Below are 23,322 nucleotides of genomic sequence, written 5' to 3' on the forward strand. Positions count from 1 at the left end.
GAATTTTAGACCAATATCCCTCATGAACATCGATGCAAAAATCCTCAATAAAATACTGGCAAACCGGATTCAGCAGCACATCAAAAAGCTTATCCACTATGATCAAGTGGGCTTCATCCCTGGGATGCAAGGCTGGTTCAACATTCGCAAATCAATAAACGTAATCCAGCATATAAACAGAACCAAAGACAAGAACCACATGATTATCTCAATAGATGCAGAAAAGGCTTTTGACAAAATTCAACAGCCCTTCATGCTAAAAACTCTCAATAAATTCGGTAATGATGGAACGTACCTCAAAATAATAAGAGCAATTTATGACAAACCCACAGCCAATATCATACTGAATGGGCAAAAACTGGAAACATTCCCTTTGAAAACTGGCAGAAGACAGGGATGCCCCCTCTCACCACTCCTATTCAACATAGTGTTGGAAGTTCTGGCTAGGGCAATCAGGCAAGAGAAAGAAATCAAGGGTATTCAGTTAGGAAAAGAAGAAGTCAAATTGTCCCTCTTTGCAGATGACATGATTGTATATTTAGAAAACCCCATTGTCTCAGCCCAAAATCTCCTTAAGCTGATAAGCAACTTCAGCAAAGTCTCAGGATACAAAATTAATGTGCAAAAATCATAAGCATTCTTATACACCAGTAACAGACAAACAGAGAGCCAAATCATAAATGAACTTCTATTCACAATTGCTTCAAAGAGAATAAAATACCTAGGAATCCAACTTACAAGGGATGTAAAGGACCTCTTCAAAGAGAACTACAAACCACTGCTCAGTGAAATAAAAGAGGAAAGAACATACCATGCTCATGGATAGAAAGAATCAATATCGTGAAAATGGCCATACTGCCCAAGGTTATTTATAGATTCAATGCCATCCCCATCAAGCTACCAATGAGTTTCATCACAGAATTGGAAAAAACTGCTTTAAAGTTCATATGGAACCAAAAAAGAGCCCGCATCTCCAAGACAATCCTAAGTCAAAAGAACAAAGCTGGAGGCATCACGCTACCTGACTTCAAACTATACTACAAGGCTACAGTAACCAAAACAGCATGGTACTGGTACCAAAACAGAGATATAGACCAATGGAACAGAACAGAGTCCTCAGAAATAATACCACACATCTACAGCCATCTGATCTTTGACAAACCTGAGAGAAACAAGAAATGGGGAAAGGATTCCCTATTTAATAAATGGTGCTGGGAAAATTGGCTAGCCATAAGTGGAAAGCTGAAACTGGATCCTTTCCTTACTCCTTATACGAAAATTAATTCAAGATGGATTAGAGACTTAAATGTTACACCTAATACCATAAAAACCCTAGAAGAAAACCTAGGTAGTACCATTCAGGACATAGGCATGGGCAAGGACTTCATGTCTAAAACACCAAAAGCAACGGCAGCAAAAGCCAAAATTGACAAATAGGATCTAATTAAACTAAAGAGCTTCTGCACAGCCAAAGAAACTACCATCAGAGTGAACAGGCAACCTACAGAATGGGAGAAAGTTTTTGCAATCTACTCATCCGACAAAGGGCTAATACCCAGAACATACAAAGAACTCAAACAAATTTACAAGAAAAAACCAAACAACCCCATCAAAAAGTGGGCAAAGAATATGAACAGACATTTCTCAAAAGAAGACATTCATACAGCCAACAGACACATGAGAAAATGCTCATCATCGCTGGCCATCAGAGAAATGCAAATCAAAACCACAGTGAGATACCATCTCACACCAGTTAGAATGGCAATCATTAAAAAGTCAGGAAACAACAGGTGCTGGAGAGGATGTGGAGAAATAGGAACACTTTTACACTGTTGGTGGGATTGTAAACTAGTTCAACCATTATGGAAAACAGTATGGCGATTTCTCAAGGATCTAGAACTAGATGTACCATATGACCCAGCCATCCCATTACTGGGTATATACCCAAAGGATTATAAATCATGCTGCTATAAAGACACATGCACACGTATGTTTATTGCGGCACTATTCACAATAGCAAAGACTTGGAATCAACCCAAATGTCCATCAGTGGCAGACTGGATTAAGAAAATGTGCACATATACACCATGGAATACTATGCAGCCATAAAAAGGATGAGTTTGTGTCCTTTGTAGGGACATGGATGCAGCTGGAATCCATCATTCTTAGCAAACTATCACAAGAACAGAAAACCAAACACCGCATGTTCTCACTTATAGGTGGGAACTGAACAATGAGATCACTTGGACTTGGGAAGGGGAACATCACACACCGGGGCCTATCACAGGGAGGGGGGAGGGGGGAGGGATTGCACTGGGAGTTATACCTGATGTAAATGACGAGTTGATGGGTGCTGACGAGTTGATGGGTGCAGCACACCAACATGGCACAAGTATACATATGTAACAAACCTGCACGTTATGCTCATGTACCCTAGAACTTAAAGTATAATTAAAAAAAAAAAAAATTTTCTTTGAAGAAAATCAAAATACTACTGTCTTCTAAAGAGAAAAGCACACCATTGGTATTTTTACATGTCACATCAGTATTTTTAACCATTGAACAAAGCTACATACAATTCTGTACAGATCAGCAAATATAAGTTGTGCTTTTAAGTCAAGCTCCCATAGAAGTATGTATTATCACTGTTAGTTATAATTCGAGGATATATTTATAAATATATATTCCAAAGCATGATTTTATTTGTTCCCTTAGGTTTCATACAGAGAGAAGGAATTAGAAAATACTAACACTGTTAAATTGATGGTTAGAATATATCAGTAGAAGAAGTGAAGTAGTGTTATATTTATACAAAAAGATTATTGGGAAGGAGCTCAGGCTTGCCTTTTGGAAAAGTTTCAGTGACTGAGAAATAAACACCATTTGGATAAAAGAAATTGGGAAGCAGAGAAACCTGAAGGAAGGTGGAGAAAGCAAGAAAAACCTGGATCTACTACCTCTCTTCAGAGCTACAAAGAGCTCCTGAAAGACTATGTAAAGTTAGAGACTCGACATCTCTGTGACTTTAGAGAACTATCAGAATAATTCATAGTTTGACTTTAGCTATTCTCTGTCCTTCAGGGGCACCTCAAACTTCAGCCACAAAAATTTCTCTCAAAATATTACCTAGTCACTTCGAAAAAACTCAAAAACACATAAGGAAACTGGAATTCCCATAAGTCTCCCATCAAACATAGTTTTCATCACAAGAAATAATCCAGGATAAAAAAATAATAGCTAGGTCTGAACTACAATAAAAATATTAATTTTAAAGAGTGAAATTATATATATATATGTATACACACACACACACAACTCTTCTTGTTCTTAAACATCCATTTGTACAGTGAAAGTAAACATAAATTTAAACAAGAAAAAGTTAAACAGAAATTGAACTACTTTTAAAAATATCGATTTCAAATCTTATAATCGAATACATGTTCAATTATGTAACATAAATTTACTTACTCTAGGAATTCAGTAATGTATTTCCGACTACAGTTTGACCAGCTCCAAGGACTCATGTGAAAACTTAAAACAGGGGCCATTACATGATATTGCATAACATTCATTTCTCTACATCTAGGACTATCATCATGTTGAACACCAAGTCTAAAAATAAAAATAAACACTTAAAAGGAATATCAAAAGATGCATACAATATTAGTAACATTATAATACAATATAAAATATAGATAAATACGCTTATATCATAATTTGAACTCCATCTATCCATAAGGCCTTACAATGTTCATGTTTAGAAGTACCTGATGGCTGAGAAATATTATAGGCTGGTGATCTGGCATCTGAATCTACACAATCAAAATACTTGGACTCTGTTGCACCTCATCACAATATGGACCACAGCATTGATTAAAAAAAAGTTCCTGCAGGTTCGACATGGATATCCCATGTTGTGGATAGAGATGTGTGTGGATAGAGATTAGGTAAAGGTAATACCACACTAAATTCTAGACCATTGACTATGGCTACAATATCACAAGAACTTCGTGAATCCCCAATTCTCATCATTCTACAGTATCCATCTATTTTATCTGAAAGACCCTAAATACTATTTCAGGTCCATACTTCCTAAGTGATGCTTAACAGAACTACAATAATAAAAACATTCCTAAAGAGCAGTCAAATCTTCATGACTTAATTATTAAGTAATTAGCACGTCGGCAGCAGATCCTATACAATCTGGGGGGGATCTCAAGTATAAGCTCAAGTTTAAAAGGAACACTGAAACCACTTAATTCAGATCCTTGCCTGCTAAAATTTGTATTTAAACCATTTTTTAAATTAAACAACTTACCCATATACTAGAGACACCTAAAGAGTTTCACAGGAAGAAAACAAATATCTAAGATGGTACTCTGCAAAAATAGTCTTCTACTGGTCAGCAGCCTTGAAAACCAGCACACAGTGCTACCCAGATGTTGCTGCACTACTTCTACTCTCCTCAGATATTCTGCTCATCCTATCCCCCCACTTCATAAACAACTTACAAAATAAAGTGTGTAGCTTGTTGATGATTATGAGATATAACCATGCAAAAAAGGAACTGAAGAGATGATCGTTTACTAAATATTATCTCCATTTGAAATTATTATTCCCCTTTAATGTTCTAATGGTATCTCAAGGCATGAATAGGAAATTAAATGTGGTCAAACTAACACAGGCAACTCTAGACTCAGGTCCTTATTAGCAGATAACAAAGAAACACCAGGAGTTCTGAGGGGTATATTTAGAATCTTTTTTCAGAGGATACATTTGTAGGGGTTTCTGATTTTCCATGGGAGCTCCAAGGGTATCATGAGAAATCACGGCCTCTATTCTTATAACATAGAACCCCAGCATATTTTTCAGTAATGCAGGAAAAGGTAAGAGAATCCCAAATTTTTATGAGCAACTATGGAAAAAGTGAAAACTTAAAAAAAAATCTTTTAGTAACTAAGAAATTCCCATGGGCAATATCCTCTGTTGGGGTACATTACTGAGAGCAAGAAATGAGTTGGTATTACAAATATTTGGGGGAGTCCCCCAGAACCAGGAGCCCATGCAGGCCCTCCCATAAAATGGTAGAGGACAGTACCTGGTCATATATAGGATAACAAGAGACAGAGGCCAGAAGTGCTTGTCATGTATCCAATACAGTAAAGGAAATAAAAGAATTCCCAAGTTCTAGTTCTTTGCTTAGTCTGTTGATCTGTGCAGCCTGTCTGACCTAACATAGATCACAAAAGAGCCAGAGTTAGCATTTCAGGGAAGAAAATTACACTAATAACATTTTATGAAGAAAAAAAGGTGCTAATTACTCAACTGAAGATGGAATTTCAGACATTCTGTGCAAAGATAAATAGAATGCACATTAAGGAGGTGACAGAAGGTACTTACGTGTGCCCAAGTTCATGGGCTATAGTAAAAGCAGAAATGAGTCCTTTTTCTTCATTAATAAAGCAGCTTTGTAAAGGATCACATATGGTACCTAAGTATGATAAACCTGAAAAATTTCACATTTGTATTTCATCAAAATGGAAAACACTACCAAAATCATAAAGTAAGAACTTAATTTTGAAGCATTTAACCATTGACGTTATTACTTAGAAAAGAATGCAGAATTGGCTGTTAATATTGAATGAATGTTTTCGAAAGTGGAAAAAAGAGAATGGAATGATTTATCTGCAGTTGAAATCGTCTTTGCAAATTTTTGGAATCTTTTACTGAAGTAAATAATCCAAAAATGTAGAGTGAGCAAACAACTTTTTGAAATTTTTTTAAAAAATTCTTTAAAAAGAAAAGAATATTTGCAGGAAGTACGAAGTGTTTTAACACATTAGTGTGGGTAGCAGGAAAGAGATTAAATGTGTTGATTGGTAATAGAAAAGCTAACAAGAGAAGAAAACGGCACGGAACTCTACAAATCAATGGAGTTTCTTTAATTTTTTAAGGTTTAAAGCAGTATACAAATATTCAATTATCATATGACATAAATGAAAAATATGTTAAGTGGTCAGAATAGTGTCTGGCATTTAGTATATGTTAAATACAATAAAATGAATTTATAATATAAGCATTACTGCAGTCACTGAATAATTTTGTAACATTTCCGCAATAGGAAATGTATTGCAAATCAGGATCTGTTTAGTCCTGTATAAAGAATAACATGCAACTCAAATGTGCTGTTGAAAGATGAAGGTATGAACTGGCTGGACACCAAAGACAGCAATAATTATAGTTTATGCAGTCCTCTAAAAATAACATAGAATAAGACACTCAAAATAAATATTTATTAAAACAATCCATATTTCATCACCAATCATGTTAGTTTTTCATTTACTTATTTTTTAGATTAACATAATCCCATGATTTTGCTATTACTACCCTACAATTTGGTTGTAAATTTACCTGCTTTCGTAGAACTCTTCCTTTCACCAAAAAAAAAAAAAAAAGATTTTTTCATATATAAGATCATCAGTTTCTTGCTATAAAGCTTTTGCATTTAGAAATTTCTTAATATAGAATAAACCGACTTCCATTAGCTCCTAGTTTAGCTCTTCCCTGCTATTTCGTTTTTTATTCTTAGGAGTTAAAAACTTGAACATCTTCTTAGCATTTAAGGTAGATGTCCTAACAACTAGAACGTTTTCGTTGTGCTTTAAGAGAAATGGAAGTTAAACTGAGGAATCCAAATAAGCTGGGGAGAAGTCAAAAGATGAAGTTCATTAGCCAATAGTTTTTAACAAAAAGGAAAGATTTGCTCTCTTTCTGACCACACTGTCAAAAGGTATTGCTTCGGCCAGGTCCCTCTAGAAAACGAGCTTTCTCCTTACAACGAAGACTAAAATTAAGCAAGGAAAAAAATTTAAAAGAACAAAAAAGTTATTTCTCTGTAGAGAAATTATTTCCTCTGTAGAGTGTGAGGGAATTACCGGCTTCCTTAAGATTCTACAATTGATGCTTGCATGTTCAGTTTTTTAGTGAATCATCATCTTTTTATATGTTTCTCTTTTGTCAGGATAAGTTTAAGGGAAACACATTTCTTTCATGGACATTCTACAGTAGGATTTGTTAGTATTTTCAATTTGCCAAATTGTACAGTTCCAATATTTTCATTTTTAGCGCTGTGCAGATATTTGGAACACAGTAATGAGTCCATTACCAACCAAACTTAATGTTTCATGCTTAAAGGTATATACATTTTAAACTGAACATGTTAGTCAAATAAGAGATTTGTAAAAATATGCATCAAATGTGATTAGAGACCAAGCTCAAATATTCCCGTAAGCAGGCAACACCAACAAAACTCAAAGTAAGTGGTTAATATTATGGAAACATGCCGCTGGTTGATGGTTTGTGTCTAGACTCATTCAAGCTAATTCTGGATTCTCTAAAAGTCTAAAGATAGAATAAAGCAGCATGGGCCCAAGCTTGATACAGGTTCCCTGTGTTTGGAAATAAAAGAAGCTGCATACAGTCACCCAATCTAGCCATCCTGAAGAATAAGAATCATTCTGCAACATGTTTTGCAAAACATGGTCAGGAACTGAGGCAACAATAAATGTAAATGGAGATATGATGGGAAATCTAGTAATTACTACCAACATTTTGTGTTTATCATTAAGAACTCTCCTTAGTTTGTTATTTTTACATATTTCAGATGAGAAAATAAAATACTAATACTTGCATTAATATAAGCTGTGTGGTCTTGTGCAAATTATTCATCCTCATCTATAAAATTATAATAACAGTTGTTCTAATATAGTATCTAATAGGAAGCATTCAAATACCTTAACTATCATTATCATCATTACTCTTGACTTAAGGGATAATAATGCTTTCATCATCATATTATATGTTTCTGAATGTCATTATAATTGATGTACATAGGAGTGGCAGAAAGCTATAAAACCATAACTGGGGACTAGAAGACCAACCATTTCTATAGGAACAGTTCAGAATGTCTAGCATTCAATCACTAAAAAAAGGTAAGAAATGACAGATACTCAGTAAAAGTTTGTACTACTTAAGTATAAAGATGGGACAACAGGATATAGATAATGCAAGAAATATATTCAATAGATTCTTGTTAAGTGATCTCATAAAATACACTTAACAAAGTCAGAGAATAGTTTGTAGGGAGGAAGAAATTCAGTCTGTTGTAAAAATTAGAGCAACAAGTGTCTATTTCTACAAGTGTGGAAGACTGGCATTTCTAAAGAATCCCTTAACATAAACTAGATATTTAATAAAAACTAAGTTTCGATTTATGCCTAGCTTACATGACTAGTGAGGACTATCAAGTCCAAACCTCAGTGATTTAGCACTCATATGTCTGTCTCTCTCTCTCTCTCTCTCTCAATATGCAAGCATGCAGGCATATGTACACACATACACACACATTAATACTTTTCAAATTCTAAGTGGTAAGCAATGAATAATAAGGATAGATGCTATTCTGAGGGCAAATACTGATAAAAGTAATATTATCCAAAGAGTTAGAGCTTGCTAGAGGAAGCTTCAAGGTGGATGTGGATGTTGAGTTTTCTTCATTAAGCCAGGGACTCCAGTTATGAACACCCTTTGGATTTCAACAAGAAATAAAAATCTCTGGAAGAAAGCACACACTTTTTGAGCTAGCAATTTTTCAATCCCATGGCTTAATATTAAATAAATATAAGCTCAAAATCAAAGACCATCAAATAAATAAAGAAGAGAACATATGTAAAAGCAGAAATAAGATGTATGGCTATTAAGTATTTCAGATGTGTGAATTTTCAGATACATAATATAAAAATCATTCCACATAAGATGTTTAAGAAAATGAAATTCAATTAAAAACATGAACAAATATTTTTTAAATGTAAACAAAATGAACAGGTAGATTTTTAATAAGAACTAAGTAGTATCTTTTACATTGAAAAATATATATATTTTAAAATATAAAATGTGAAGTTTGGGTGAAATACCAGATTAGACACAGCAAAAGAGAGAGCCAAATATACTAATTTATATTAGTTAAATGGAAATTAGAGCTGCTTGAATGAGGCAGGAAGAGAAAAAGAAGTGAAAGCATAGAAAACACAATAAGAAGACCTAATACAGATGGAGTAGAATCCCGCGGTGAAAACAGATAAAAGAATAGGATAAAATTCAAAAGAAAAAAATGAAAATTTTCCAAAATTGCTGAAAGATAAACAGTAGATACAGGACTCACAACATAGCCCAAGCAGGATAAATAAAAAGAAACATATCTATATTAGGATGAAGTTTTAATGAAACTGCTTTATATTCAAGACAAAGAGAGGATCTTATAAAAGACAGATCACCAAAAAAATCTACAACTAAACCCACTATAGATTTCTCAATAGCAAAAGGCAGACACAACACCATCATATATTCAAAATATTGAGAGAAAATAACTGTCAACCTAGAATTGGTAACTAGAAAACTATATTTCAAAAATAAGAGTATTTGCCTGTTAAATCAGGAAACAACTGAAGCCTATGAGTTATTTTAGTAAATTATTGAATCAGAAAGAGTGGGTTGTGAGAACCCCCGACGTTGCAGCCAACTCAGACAGATGTGTAGGTACCCTGGGCACCTAATACTTGCAACTGGTGCCTGAAATAAGGATAGTTTTATAGGACTGAGTGCTTAAACCTGTGGAGTCTGACACAAACCCAAGGTATTAAATATCAGAAATGAATTGAATTGTAGAGTATTCAGTGTCTGGAGAGTTGAAGAACTGCTTGTTGGTGCGGAAATAACCCATATGTTTATTGTGAGTGACAACAGCTCAGACACACCAACTCTATTTTTTCTTTAGAAAGCACTATCAGAGATAAAGAGAGTCACTACACAGTTATAGAAGGTTCTATTCACCAAACTATATATCTAATAAGTTAGCCTTCAGCTAGATGAAGTAACTAATTGTAATATTATATGAAGAAAGTGATAGAGATATACTTCATGTTTCAATTAGTAATGTAATTAGTAAATACACAGTTGATCTGAATTACACAATTAGCAAATTTGATTTAACAGACAAATGCAGAACTCAGAGAATATACATTCTTTTTAAGTATACATGGAGTATTTTCTTAAATTGGGTACATAATAGATCATTAAGGAAATATCAAGATTTCAAAGAATATCAATAGATCACATTCCCCAGCTACAATAAAATTAAATTGCAAGTCAATAAACAAAAATAACAAGTCTCCACACATTCAGAAATGTTTAAATTCATTTTTAAATAATTCATGAAGCAGCAAATAAATCATGATTGAATTTAAATATGTTTTACATACATTTAGAATTTTTAATGACATGGAAAATACTGATAAAAACTTATGGGACCCAAAAAAGTGATACCCTGAAGTAAGTTGATGGTCTTAAATAGTAAAATTATAAAAGAAGAAATCCTGGACATTAATCAGTTAAGCAATCAACTTACAAATAGAACAGCAAGAGTAAATTGAAAAACAAAACTACAAGAAAAATAACAAAGAGTAGACATTCATGAAATAAAAATAAGACATAAAAAGCAAAGAGTTGATTCATTAAAAAGACAAATGAAATAAATACTATTTCAGTGAATTGATCTATTAAAAAGGGGGCACAAACAATATCAGAAATAAACTGAGACACAGCTAGAGGGAGAAAGTTTAAAACAATAAGAAAATGTTATGAAAATAATTTAAGCTAATAAATGTTACTAGTAAAAGACATATCTAGAAAGAACAACTTTTCAAATATATTTAAGAAGACATAAATAAAATCTGATTTCCACTGGAGAAACTCCATAAATGGTTAACCTTCCGCAAATAAATATGATGGCAAGTAAACGCAAATGGTTTTCTACGTGGGGCCTACCAACTGTTCAAATGTTGAAAGGATGTATCATTCCAATAGCACATAAAATCTTCTAAACTTGGGGAAAAAAGTAATACATCCTAACTCATTTTATAAGGTGAATGAAACCTTATAATCAAAATTAGAAAACTACACTAAAATAAAGGAAAATTACAGGTCATTTTCACTCCTGAAAATGTATGCATGAAATTAGCAAGTGGAACCTAGCAGTGTCGGGGGCATAGAGAAGGAAAAGTCTTGTTCAAGGTTGGTTTACCATTAGAAAAATCCATGCTGCAATAAACATGGAAATGCAAATGTTTCTTCATCATACTGATTTCAGTTCCTTTCGCTATATACCCAGGAGTGGGATTGCTATATCATATGGTAGTTCTATTTTCAGCTTTTTGAGAAATCTTCATACTCTTTTCCATAATGGCTGTAATAATTTACCAGCAACAGTGTACAATATAAGTATACATCAATGCATAAGTAGATAAAGAAAATGTGGTATATACACATAATGGAACACAATTGAGCCTTTAAAAAAGAACATTCTATCATTTGCAACAGGATGGATGAATCTGTAGGGCATTATGCTCAGTGAATTAAGCCAGGCATAGAAAGACAAATATCATATGATCTCATTTACATGGAATCTAAAAAAGTCGAACTCTGATAAGTAGAGAGAAGAATGGTGGTTTCTGGATGCTGAGGGAGTGTGGGCAGATATTGGAGGTAGGGAATGGAGAAGTTCTTAGTCAAAAGGTACATCGTTTCAGTTAGACAGGAGGACAGTTAGACAGGAGAAATAAGTTTTTGAGATCTATTGCCACAGGAGGGTGACGATAGTTATAATAAAGTATTATAATAACTAAGAAAGTACATTTCAGATGTCTCACCAAAAAAAAGAATAATAGGTATGTTAATTAGTTTGATTTAATCATTCCACATTATCTATGTATATCAAAACACCACATTTTACCCCAAAAATGTATATAACTATGATTTGTCAATTAAAAATAGTATTGATTTTAAAAATCTAGGGAATTCACCAGATTAACCCATTTATACAGGAGGTTGCACATTTTTTTGTGTGAAAAATCAGACCTTGGTGATGAACTTGAGCAGTAGGATGTATATAACTTCCACAAAATTAGCATTCCAATAATGGAACACTAGACATAAATGGGTTAAGATGAAATAATCATGTGATCATTTCACTATCTGCAGAAAAAACACTTAAGAAAATAAAACATATATCATTGTTTAAAAGACTCAGAAAACAAGGATAATAAATTTATCTGCTAAGAACCTATAACAAATATTTTTCTTAATGGTGAAACCTTAAAATATTCCTTTTAAAATCCAGAAAGGTCTCTTCATCTTTCTATAAGAGGTTTGTATCTTGCAGTAAGACAAGAAAAGCGTTATAAGGATTAAAAAACAGGCAATATATTGCCATAATTCACAAACATAATTATTCACATAACAATCCGAAAGAATCTACAAGTGAAAATATGAGAATTAATTAAAGTGATGAATCAGATGGCTGCATTTAAAAATCAACAAGCCAAATAATCTGTTGCATTTCTATGGACCAGCACCATAAAACATTTACTTTAACAATAGAAAATAAAAGTCTTTTTTTTTTTTTCCTCCAAGATGGCTAACTGCAGGTATTTTTGGCATGCCTCTCACACCCGGAAAGACACAATAGTATGTGGGACTCACACTGTGAACTTTTTTCCAAGGAGCAACCCAGAAACTTAACCAAAAATGGAAAGAAACCACAGACCCTTTGAAGGAAGCAATGGGCAACAGCCTACATCATGACCCGACGGAAAATGGGGCCTCCCAAGTATGAATCGGGGAGAGCCTGCCACCGTGAGACACACTCCCACAGGGGAGCCAGGAAATCCAGGCCATGGGGGGAAGGCATTAACCCTACCCAGTGCTGCAGCTGATTTAGAGAGCAGTGGGGAACAAACAAGAAGGAGCAGCATCAGTGTGTGTACTCCCAGTCTCCAGCAGGGATGGAAGAAAGCCATTTCTGATCCTTTCTCACAGGGAACCTCACAAAAGTTGGCCAGCTAATTCAGGCAGTGGTAACAGGTTGAGAGAAGCTCCTAAATGAGGTTTGCAATATAATCTCAAGTGGGAGCGAACCTCATTGGCCAGACCCGAGGAGCAAGCCTGAAGTGTGTTAACACCATGGGGGCAAGAGCTGGACACCTTTGCTTCATGGGCAGACAGGAAAGGGTGTGGCCTGAAAGCCACTCTGTCTCCATAGGGAAGGCTTAGGGTCTGGGGCAGTTTTGAGTTCTGAAACAAGCTGCCTGAACCCCAGTTAGCTGCTGTTAGCAGATCATTGTGGGTGTTAAGACCTGCCTTGCAAGAGTGTGGGAGCTGAGTGGGGCTTCCTGCCACCTCCCAGTGTAGATTCTTTTGTGTATCAGAGGCAACTGTGCTCCTCCCTGGAACATTACTCTAGCAGCCAGGAAACTGTCCTCTGCTTCCCACTGGGGCTGCTGCTTGTGCCTACATGTGCGGAGCCAGAGCACAGACTTGCCTGACCCATCCCCAATCTAGCTTTGCCCCTCCACCTGTCCTGGTAGCATAACACAAAAGACAAGGACATTTGCGAGTTCCATGGCTCCATCCATTGCCTGAGATATCAGAGTACCTCCCCTAAGTAACATAAGGCAAGCACAAATTCCACTGCTACCACCATAACTGGTGTACTTTTGAAAGCACCATCTCCTAGCTGGTGTGCAACTGAACAGCCAGTTACAACATCTATAAGTGCAATTTTCTCCTTCCTGGCTCAGGAAGGTGCCTGCATCACCCTGGCTAACCAGGAGATCTTGAGTCTGTCCATGAGCCAGTACATCACTACTACAGCTGACATTTGAGAAAGCCAACACACTAAGGCTACTTAGAATGAAGGAAATCTCAGAGTCTACGTCACTCTCCTCCCACCTCCATCAGAGCTGGTACTGGTACCTGCTACTGGAAAACTAGAGGACAGGCCACATCTCTGGATCCCTTGAAGACATTGTCCAGCACCAACCTGGGGTGTGGCGGCATCACTGGGCAGCTACACCCAAAGGAGCAGCAGGATTCACAGAAGCCTGGCTCTCAGGGACTGCTACTTCTAGGGGGAAGGGGAGTTTACCATATTAAGGAAGCACTCCATGGGACAAAAGAAACCAGACTGGAGGCCATGAGTCCCTGAATTTTCCACCTGTGGGGAGTTTCAGCAGAGGCATAGGTACAGTTCTGAGCTCAGTGGGGAAAATCTGTAGCCCAACCCCAAGAGTTAAGCAGCCCTGGGGCTCATAAAGGGTCTTAGAGAAGGGGACTTCTCCCCCTCGCCATCTGTAGACAGCCTTTCTGGAGTGCTTCAGGGTGACAACATCCCCACGGGAGGAGCACCCTCCAGGTCCAGGTTTGCACAAGAGGTAGAGTCACAACCCCTTTCTAAATGGAATATGAGCATTCCTAAAAATGAAATGAGGTGTTTGTCTGATCTGAATAGCCAGAACATTGGGTCGGGAATGTGACTGGGTGGTGGATCGCTTTCCTGCTGGCTTGGAAGGAGAGTCATGGTGGCTCCTTCTCTTCCCCTTGAAAAGACCTCAGGGCAGCTTCTCCAGCCTGCTCTGTCAAGGCTGAGATGTCTGCCCAACTCTGGGGTCTTGCATTTACTCAACTGCTTTAGCCACAGCCAGTTTTTACCCACAGGTACCTCTTACTGGCCTGAAGCATGAACTATTCAATCCAGTAAATAAAATACTGGGATAAAACACTTTTTACAGTGCACACCATGGGGCAACAAAATAAGCGTCATAAGACCTCTTCCATTCCAGCCACACAGAAGACAGTGAACCCACAGACCCACCAGATCACTATGACAACCAACATCTGAGAAACCCATTGCATGGATTTTCTATAACCGAAGAACTCATACTGAGTCCACCACTGAAAGCACCCAAAACCAAAGCTAGGTGACAATAAACTATGAACATTAAGGGCACATCCTCAATGGGGGAAAAGTGAAATTCTAAAAAAAAAAACCCAGTTGAATCAAAATTAATACAAAAATAATTAGAAGAAATAGTCTACCCAAATGAGAAGGAACCAGAAAAATAATTCTGGCAATATGCAAAACAGGGTTGTATAACATCCCCAAAAGATCACACTAACTCTCCAGAAGTGGGTGTAAGCCAAAATGAAATATTTGAAATACCAGATAAAGAATCCAAAAGGTTGATTATTAAGTAACTCAAGGAGATACAATAGAAAGGTGAAAAAACAACATAGGATTTTTCAAAATTTCAGTATATAAATAAAAAATGTTCTAAAGAGATATTTTAAATTAAAAAAAATCAACTTCTGGAAATGAAAGGCACATTTAGGAAACTAGAAAATGCAGTGCAAAGTTTAACAATAGACTAGAAGGAGTCTAACAATAGACTAGAAGGGATAATTTCAGAGCTCAACGACAAGACTTTCAAATTAACCAAATCAGACAAATTTTTTTTAAAAAGAATGAAAATAAATGAACAAAGTCTCCAAGAAATATGAGATTATGTAAAATGGCCAAACCTAGGAATTACAGGTGTTCCTAAGGGAGAAGAAAAATCAAAAAGTTTGTAAAATCTATTTTGGGAATAACTGAGGAAAACTTCCCTGGCCTTGCTAGAGATTTAGACATTCAGACACATTCAGACATTCAGAAACTCAAAGAACTCCTGAGAAAATCATTGCAAAAAGGATATCACCAAGGCTTACCATCATCAGGCTATCTAAAGTCAACATGTAGGAAAGAACCCCAAGGCCAGAGAGATTAACTACTGAATTCGATCAGACATTCAAACAAGAATTAGTATCAATTCTACTAAAACTACTACAAAAGATGAAGGAGGGAATCCTCCTTAACTTATTTTACAAAGCCAGTATTGCCCAGATACCAGTCAAGAAAGGACATAGCCAAAAAACAACAACAACAACAACAACAACAACAAAACCACTACTGAACAATATCCCTGATGAATATAGGTAGAAAAATCTTCAACAAAATACTAGCAAACTGAAGAGTGCATCGAAAAAATAACTCACCATGTTCAAAGAGGTTTAATTCTAAGAATGCAGGGATGATTCAACATACACAAGTCAATAAATGTGATTCATCACATAAACAGAATTAAAAACAAGAACCATATGATCATATCAATAGATTCAGAAAAAGAACTTGATAAAATCCAGCATTCCTCTATGATAAAAATTCTCAACAAACTAGGCATAGAAAGAACATATCTCAAAATAATAAAAGCCATATATGACAAACCCACAGCCACAATCATATTGAACAGGGAGAAGCTGAAAGCAATCTCCCTGAGAAGTGGAACAAGACAAAGATGCCCACTTTCACCACTTCTATTCAACATATTACTAGAAGTCTTAGCCAGAGCAGTCAGGCAAGAGAAAGAAATAAAGGGCATCCAAATTGGAAAAGAGGAAGTCAAACGATCTCTGTTCACTGATTATATGATGGTATACCTAGACCATCTTACAGACTCCTTCAAAAGACTCCTAGATCTGATAAATCAGTAAAGTCTTAGGTTTCCAAATCAGCATATACAAATCAGTATCACTGCTATACACCAAAAACAACCAAGCAGAGAATCAAATCAAGAACTCAAACCCTTTACAACAGTTGCAAAAAATAAAATAAAATACCTAGGAATACACTTAACCAAGGAGGTGGAAAATCGCAACAAGGAGAACTATAAAACACTGCTGAAAGAAAATATAGATGAATAATAAATGAAACAAACAGATACATCCCATGCTCATGGACTGGAAAAATCAGTATCATTGAAAATGACCATATTACCAAGAAATCTACAGATTCAATGCATTTCTATCAAAATATCAATATCAGTTTTCAAAGAATTATAAAACAACAATTATAAAATTCATATAGAACCAAACAGGAGCCCAACAGCTAAGGCAATCTTAAGCAAAAAGAATAAACCTGGAAGCAACACATACACAACTTCAAGCTATACTACAAGGGTATAGTAACCAAAATGGTGTGGTACTGGTATAAAAGCAGACACATAGACCAATGGAACAGAATAGAAAACCCACAAATAAAGCCAAATACTTACAATTAACTGATTTTTGACAAAGCATACAAAAACATAAGTTGGAGAAAGAATACCCTATTTAATAAATGATGGTGGGAAAGTTGGATAGCCACATGTAGAAGAATGAAACTGGATCCTTATCTTTCACTTTATACAAAAATCAACTCAAGATGGATTAAATACTTAAATCTAAGATTTGAACCCATAAAAATTCAAGAAGAAAACCAAGGAAAAACTCTTCTGGACATTGGCCTAGGCAAAGATTTATGACTAAGAACCCAAAAGCAAATGCAACAAAAACAAAAATAAATAAGTGGAACCTGATTAAATTAAAAAGCTTCTGCAAAGCAAAAGAAATAATCATCAGAGTGAAAAGACAATGCAGAGTGGGAGAAAATATTTGCAAACAATGCATGTGACAAAGGACTAATATCCAGAATCTACAAGAAACTCAAGCAAATCAGCAAGAAAACAAATAATCCCATTAAAAAGTGAGCAAAGGACATGAGCAGATATTTCTCAAAGCAGATATACAATTGGCCAACAAACATATGAAAAAATGCTCAACTTTACTGATCATCAGGAAAATGCAAATTAAAACTGCAATGAGATATGATCTTACCCCAACCAGAAAGGCCATTATTTATAAAGTCAAACAACAACAGATATTGGCATAGATGTGGTAAAAAAGAAATGCTAGTACACTGTGATAAGAATATAAATTAGTATAACCTCTGTGGAAAATAGTATAGAGATTTCTCAAAGAACTAAAACTAGATCTACCATTTGATCCAATAATCCCACTACTGGGTATATACCCAAAGGAACAGAAGTCACTATTTCAAAAAGACACCTGCACACATATGCTACCTCAGCACAATTCAGGACTGCAAAAATACCTAATTATCCATCAACTGATGAGTGGGCAAGAAAATGTGGTATGTGTACACCATGGATTACTACTCAGACACAAACAAAAAGAATGAAATATTGTCTTTTGTAGCAATTTGGATGGAACTGGAGGCATTATTCTAAGTGAAGTTACTCAAGAATCAAAAACCAAATACTGCATGTTCTCACGTATAAGTGGAAGCTAAGCTATGGGTATGTAAAGGCATACAGAGTGGTACAATGGACACTGGAAGCTCAGAAGAGGGAAGGGTGGGAGGGGGGTGAAGAGTGAAAAACTGAGTGAAAAACTGCCTATTAGGTACAATGTACACTACTCAAGTGATGGGTGCACTAAAATCTTAAGACTTCACCATGATATAATTAATCCATGTAACCAAAAACCACTTGCACCTCTGAAGCTATTGAAATAAAAAAATTAACAAATTAAAAAGTTAAAGTCTAGCAAAAGTTGTACATGACACATCGACAGAAAATAATTATTGAATGACATTTTAAAAGTCTTACTTAAACAGACAGATAAATGTTTTGAGAACTTAACATGTTGATTCTAAAACTTCCATAGATGAACAAAAGTCCAAAAATAGCCAAAATATTCTTGAAGAAAATAAGCTGGTGGTATATACCCCACTGATTAATATTTATTATAGAACTATAAAAATGAAAATATTACGGAACTGATGCATGGATAAATAGCAAGTATGGTCCCATAACATTGTGGCATGATGTTGCAGACTCAAGTGCATACTGAAATTTTATATATGACATTGCAGATTCTCAGAAAAAGAGAGGAATTATTCAATGTATAGTTTGGAAAATTGGTTATTCAAATAAAAAAAGATTATGAATGTAATTTCACAGTGAACTTCAAAGCAATTGTTTATTTTGAGGGTTAGAAGAAGGGTTTTTTTGTTTCTGTGTTGTTTTTTGAATCAGGTACAACTGATTTTTAAGAGTGGTTTAATTTGGGGAGTTGAGAGAGGGAAGGAAAGATGTTAAAAAGTAATGTTTAGATGAAAACAAAAGGTATGAATGTGGTTATAGAGTTCAGGTTTAACAAGGAAAATTTTTGGCTTTTTTTTAACCTATGTGTTATATGGTTAACCATCAAGGGATATAACAAGTTATTCCAGCTTTTCCAAATACTAATCATATTGGTTTTAAGAAGTCTCCATAATCACATGTGGCATTTCCCTTTATCTGTGGGAGTAGATGATGCAACCCACACAGTGACTTCGAACTTCTTTGATAGAATTTCCACCGCCTTGTTGAATGTCTCACTGTATTGCATATCTTGCCAAGTGTGAAATAATGAGTTTAGGAAAACTTCAAGACTACACATCATTTTGCATGAATAATACCCATTAGAGCTAAGGAGACTGACATGTTTTGTAGCATTTCCAGGTAAATGAAAATTTTATTGGCATTCACCATTTACTAGCTTTGTACAATATTATAAAGGTAGAAGCAAAATAGCAGCACATTGTGCTTGGCTTATAAGGATTGCTTTAACACCATTATGTTAAATAAACAATGTGCATAGTGTATTGGAAGTGCCAACTCTTGCAAATTTACAATACTTAAATATACTTAACATTCTAATGTATTAAAAGTATAAAGAAAAAAACTAAACAAGCATTTATAGCGATACTATGAAATCTCCAATAATTGTTTTGACTGTTGCCTTTGGCTCTTTAGTGCAACTTTTCCACATTGTAATTACTATATTGTATTGCTTTGTGTTTCCTATTTGTTATACATAACTTCAGAGCTAAGTACCAGTACACCAAGTACTGCAATCACCTTTCACTTATTGTACATGCAAAGTAACAGCATACAGTTTTGGTGATTAACAATATTCCTTTTTTTCTTTAATAAAGGATATTTATTTGAATTTTTAAAAGGAATAAAACTAAATCTCTACCTAACACGATATCAAAAAAAAACTACCCCGATGGATTAGAGATTTAAATGTTAAAGGACAAATTTTGAAATATTTACAAGAAAACAGGGTATGTTTAGACCTTGAGTTACACAATGGTTTCTTAACGAAGAAACAAAAAAGCTAACGCTAAAAGAGTAGGTTTATAAATTCAGCTACATTTTATATTTTCACACATAAAAGAATGAAAACAAAGCAACAAACTGCTAAAAGGTATTTGTAATATGTATAAACCAAAAAGGGTTTGGTATCAGGAAGTTATAAAGAATACCTGAAAAGCAGTTAAGAAAGCAACAAATACCACACCACAAATATAGGCAATGTTTCTTTCATTTATTTCATTCCTTACAGAAAAAGAAATACAAATATATGAAAAGATGCTTGAATTCATTAGCAATCAGTGAAATGAAAATTCTAATGGTAATAAAATATATTACTTTTAGACTAAAAAAGATGAGAAATCTGAAGATACCCAGTATTTATAAAGATATAATCAAAAGGAATGTTTATTGATAAATGTATAAATTGGTATAACCACTTTAGAAAATAATTTGTCATATCTTATAAATGTGAATATTAGCTCACTTAATGGCACAGGCATCTTAATCCTAGGGATATACCCTAGCTCTTCCAGTGAAGTTCATGACACAAGAAAGTAGAATCAGCCCAAATACACACTAATATGATATAGATATATAAACTGTAGATGAAATATTATATAACAGTGAAAATGCATGAACTTTGACTACAGAATTCAAAAATAAGCAAAGTAATTTTTGTTTAGGAACACATATATATGTAATAAAAGCAAATGCTTTTTGTTTAGGAACATGTATGTATGTAATAAAACTATTTTTCAAGAGACAGAAGGAATTGGTAAACACAAAATTCATGCTATTGGCTACCTCATGGGGAAAAGCAGAGAGATGGAAAATGACTGAGCATAGACCACGCAATACTAGTGGCAAAGTTCTAACTTAGATCTAATGGTGAATTTATGGCTATTCATTTTTTTATTTCCCTTTAAACTGGCATATAGGTGATTATGTATTATTTCTCATGCACAGCATTTGATATTTAGTAATTTGCAAATAAATGTTAGTTCTTATTATTTTGTAAAATTTACAGCAGCAGAATGAAATAAGTGACAAGTGTAGTAATTTATCAAGATAATTTTAATCAAAATCACTAAAATGGAAAATGGAAAAAAGCCTAAACATTATTTTAAATAATTCAATAAACAATTACATAAGCTAAACTTAATTGACAAAATAACTTACCTAATATGTTACATTTCTCTTTAGATGAACAAATGTCTTCCCTTAAAATAAAAGATTTATTTTGAAGCATTTTTGGAAAATATTTTTACAACAAGCCAAAATAAAAACAAAGAAGCTTTAACTATGATATGACTACTACCACAAGCTAACTTCTAAAATCTAGTTCATATTAACCTCTCAAAAAGTCTAAACCTAGAGTAATACACCATTTGTCCACATCAATAAGCAATACGTACTATATAGTGAGTGTTGTAAATAGTTGAATCATTAACCAAGTTCAGTGAAAAACTTTCTATTTTTAATGTCTCTGCTTTTACTTACACAGTATATGTAATATAATTTACCCTCATGACGATTCAATGTCATCATGAGCTTCAGTTATCATTCTTTCATGCAAAATAATGGTGTTCTCAGATGTTACCAAGTTGCTTAATTTTTTTTTTGCTTCTGCGTTACTTAGTCCATGGCCATTCAATTTGACAGTCCTTGTGTCTCCTTTCTAATCACCTCTTTCTCATAGCCCTTTCTTCCTCCCATATTTAATCTGCTATCTCCAATCTCTCTTGCTTGGCTTCTAACTACAGTCCAAGGAAGAACCATGGACTATATATAATATAATACTATGTATAAAATTAAATCAATTCTGCTTTGGTTTTGAAAAGAGATTAAACTACAGTCATGCACTGCATAACATGTTTCAGTCAACAATAGACTGCATATATGACATCGGTCCTATAAGATCATAATACCATATTTACACTGTACCTTTTCTATGTTTAGATAGGTTTAGATACACAAATGCTTACCATTGTGTTACAAGTTCCTACAGTATTCAGTACAGTAACATGCTGTACAGGTTTGTAGCCTAGGACCACTAGGCTATACCATATTGCCTAGGTGTCTAATAGGCTACACCATCTAGGTTTGCATAAGTACACTCTATTATGTTTGCATAAAGACTAAATCACCTAATGATGCATTTCTTGGAATGTGTCCCCATCATTAAGCAACACATAACTGTACATGAACTACATGTTAGCTATTTTACATAGGCTAAAGCTTTTCGTTTTAGAATTCCAGACAGCTGAGATTTCTTTGAGTTTGATGCCTAAATAAAGGATTTCTTTGGTTAGTCAAACAAATATCAAACCTAGGATTTATATATTCTGGTAGTATCACTGTCACTGAAACAAAGGTGTGAATTAACAATGTATAGTATTGCTTGCAAAATGAATAATAATTTTATAATAGCAGAAGCTGTTTTTCATACAAATAAGTAGGTTTGAGAACAACCCTAGCAAACGTAGCTTGGCAATTAAGGCAGGCATTAAGCATCAAAACAAGGAACAGATAAATAGATTTTTAAAAGCAAAGGGAGTCCAAAAAGTGGACAAACGAAAGAAGAAAGTTGTTCTTCTTTCCAAGCAACTGAAATACCAAGAAGGGAATGAACAAAACCTGCTCTCAGTTCCATAACTATGTTAATTTCTTAATTCTCTCATTCTGTCACTAATATTGTTAGGAAATTGTTTTGTTTAGATCAAACCATTACTCAGCAACCTGACATTGCTAATTTCCTAGAGAACTAACTAGTATTCTGGTTTGAAAGAACAAAAGAATGCTTTTATTCGATAGTTTCTTTCGTAGTACAAATTCTCGTAGAACACTTCTGTGTATTATTAACAAAGAATTAAGAAGAAGTATCAGTCATGCAGGAAGGAAGAATAAAGGATTGTATGGGAAAGATTATTTCTATAATCATACCTAGTGATAAGAATGGCAGCGTCATGGTGGGAAGGGTGAACATCATCAACGTCATTCTGAGTTTGTTGCCATGAACAAAAGTTATTTAATGTGGTAGCACCATCAAAATTAATGACTGGCCCTTCCTATGCAAAATAAGCAATGCAATACTGTATCAAAATATTAATGTCCTGTTTTCCTTCCAAGTTTATCAGCATCTGCACAATTTATCAAATAGCATTCTCACAGGGAAATGAAGGAGTGACAGCATCTCTTCTTCATATATTAACTACAACATATTTTAGCAATATCTAAAACGTGATCAAAACTGAATCTAATTCGATCTTCTTAATATAACCATCCAATATTTAGGAAAAACTTTTAAAAACTACTATATTTTAAATCCTCTGACATTAGGATTATAAAAATG

At 34.5% G+C, this 23,322-nt stretch overlaps 1 protein-coding gene across 1 annotated transcript in view; it reads right to left on the minus strand.

Moving 5' to 3' along the window:
* The window catches only part of LOC112617266 (A disintegrin and metalloproteinase with thrombospondin motifs 20), a 205,199-nt gene that overhangs the window by 125,442 nt on the left and 56,435 nt on the right, over positions 1-23,322 (minus strand). Inside the window, exons 6-9 of the mRNA XM_025374005.1 lie at positions 22,914-23,038; positions 21,150-21,190; positions 5,401-5,506; positions 3,469-3,612 (exon numbers count right to left, since the gene is read on the minus strand). Coding sequence (XP_025229790.1) covers positions 3,469-3,612; positions 5,401-5,506; positions 21,150-21,190; positions 22,914-23,038 — 416 coding nt within the window. The remainder of the gene's footprint in view (positions 1-3,468; positions 3,613-5,400; positions 5,507-21,149; positions 21,191-22,913; positions 23,039-23,322) is intronic.

Source organism: Theropithecus gelada, unplaced genomic scaffold, assembly GCF_003255815.1.
Source record: "Theropithecus gelada isolate Dixy unplaced genomic scaffold, Tgel_1.0 HiC_scaffold_15987, whole genome shotgun sequence".
Taxonomy (NCBI): domain Eukaryota; kingdom Metazoa; phylum Chordata; class Mammalia; order Primates; family Cercopithecidae; genus Theropithecus; species Theropithecus gelada.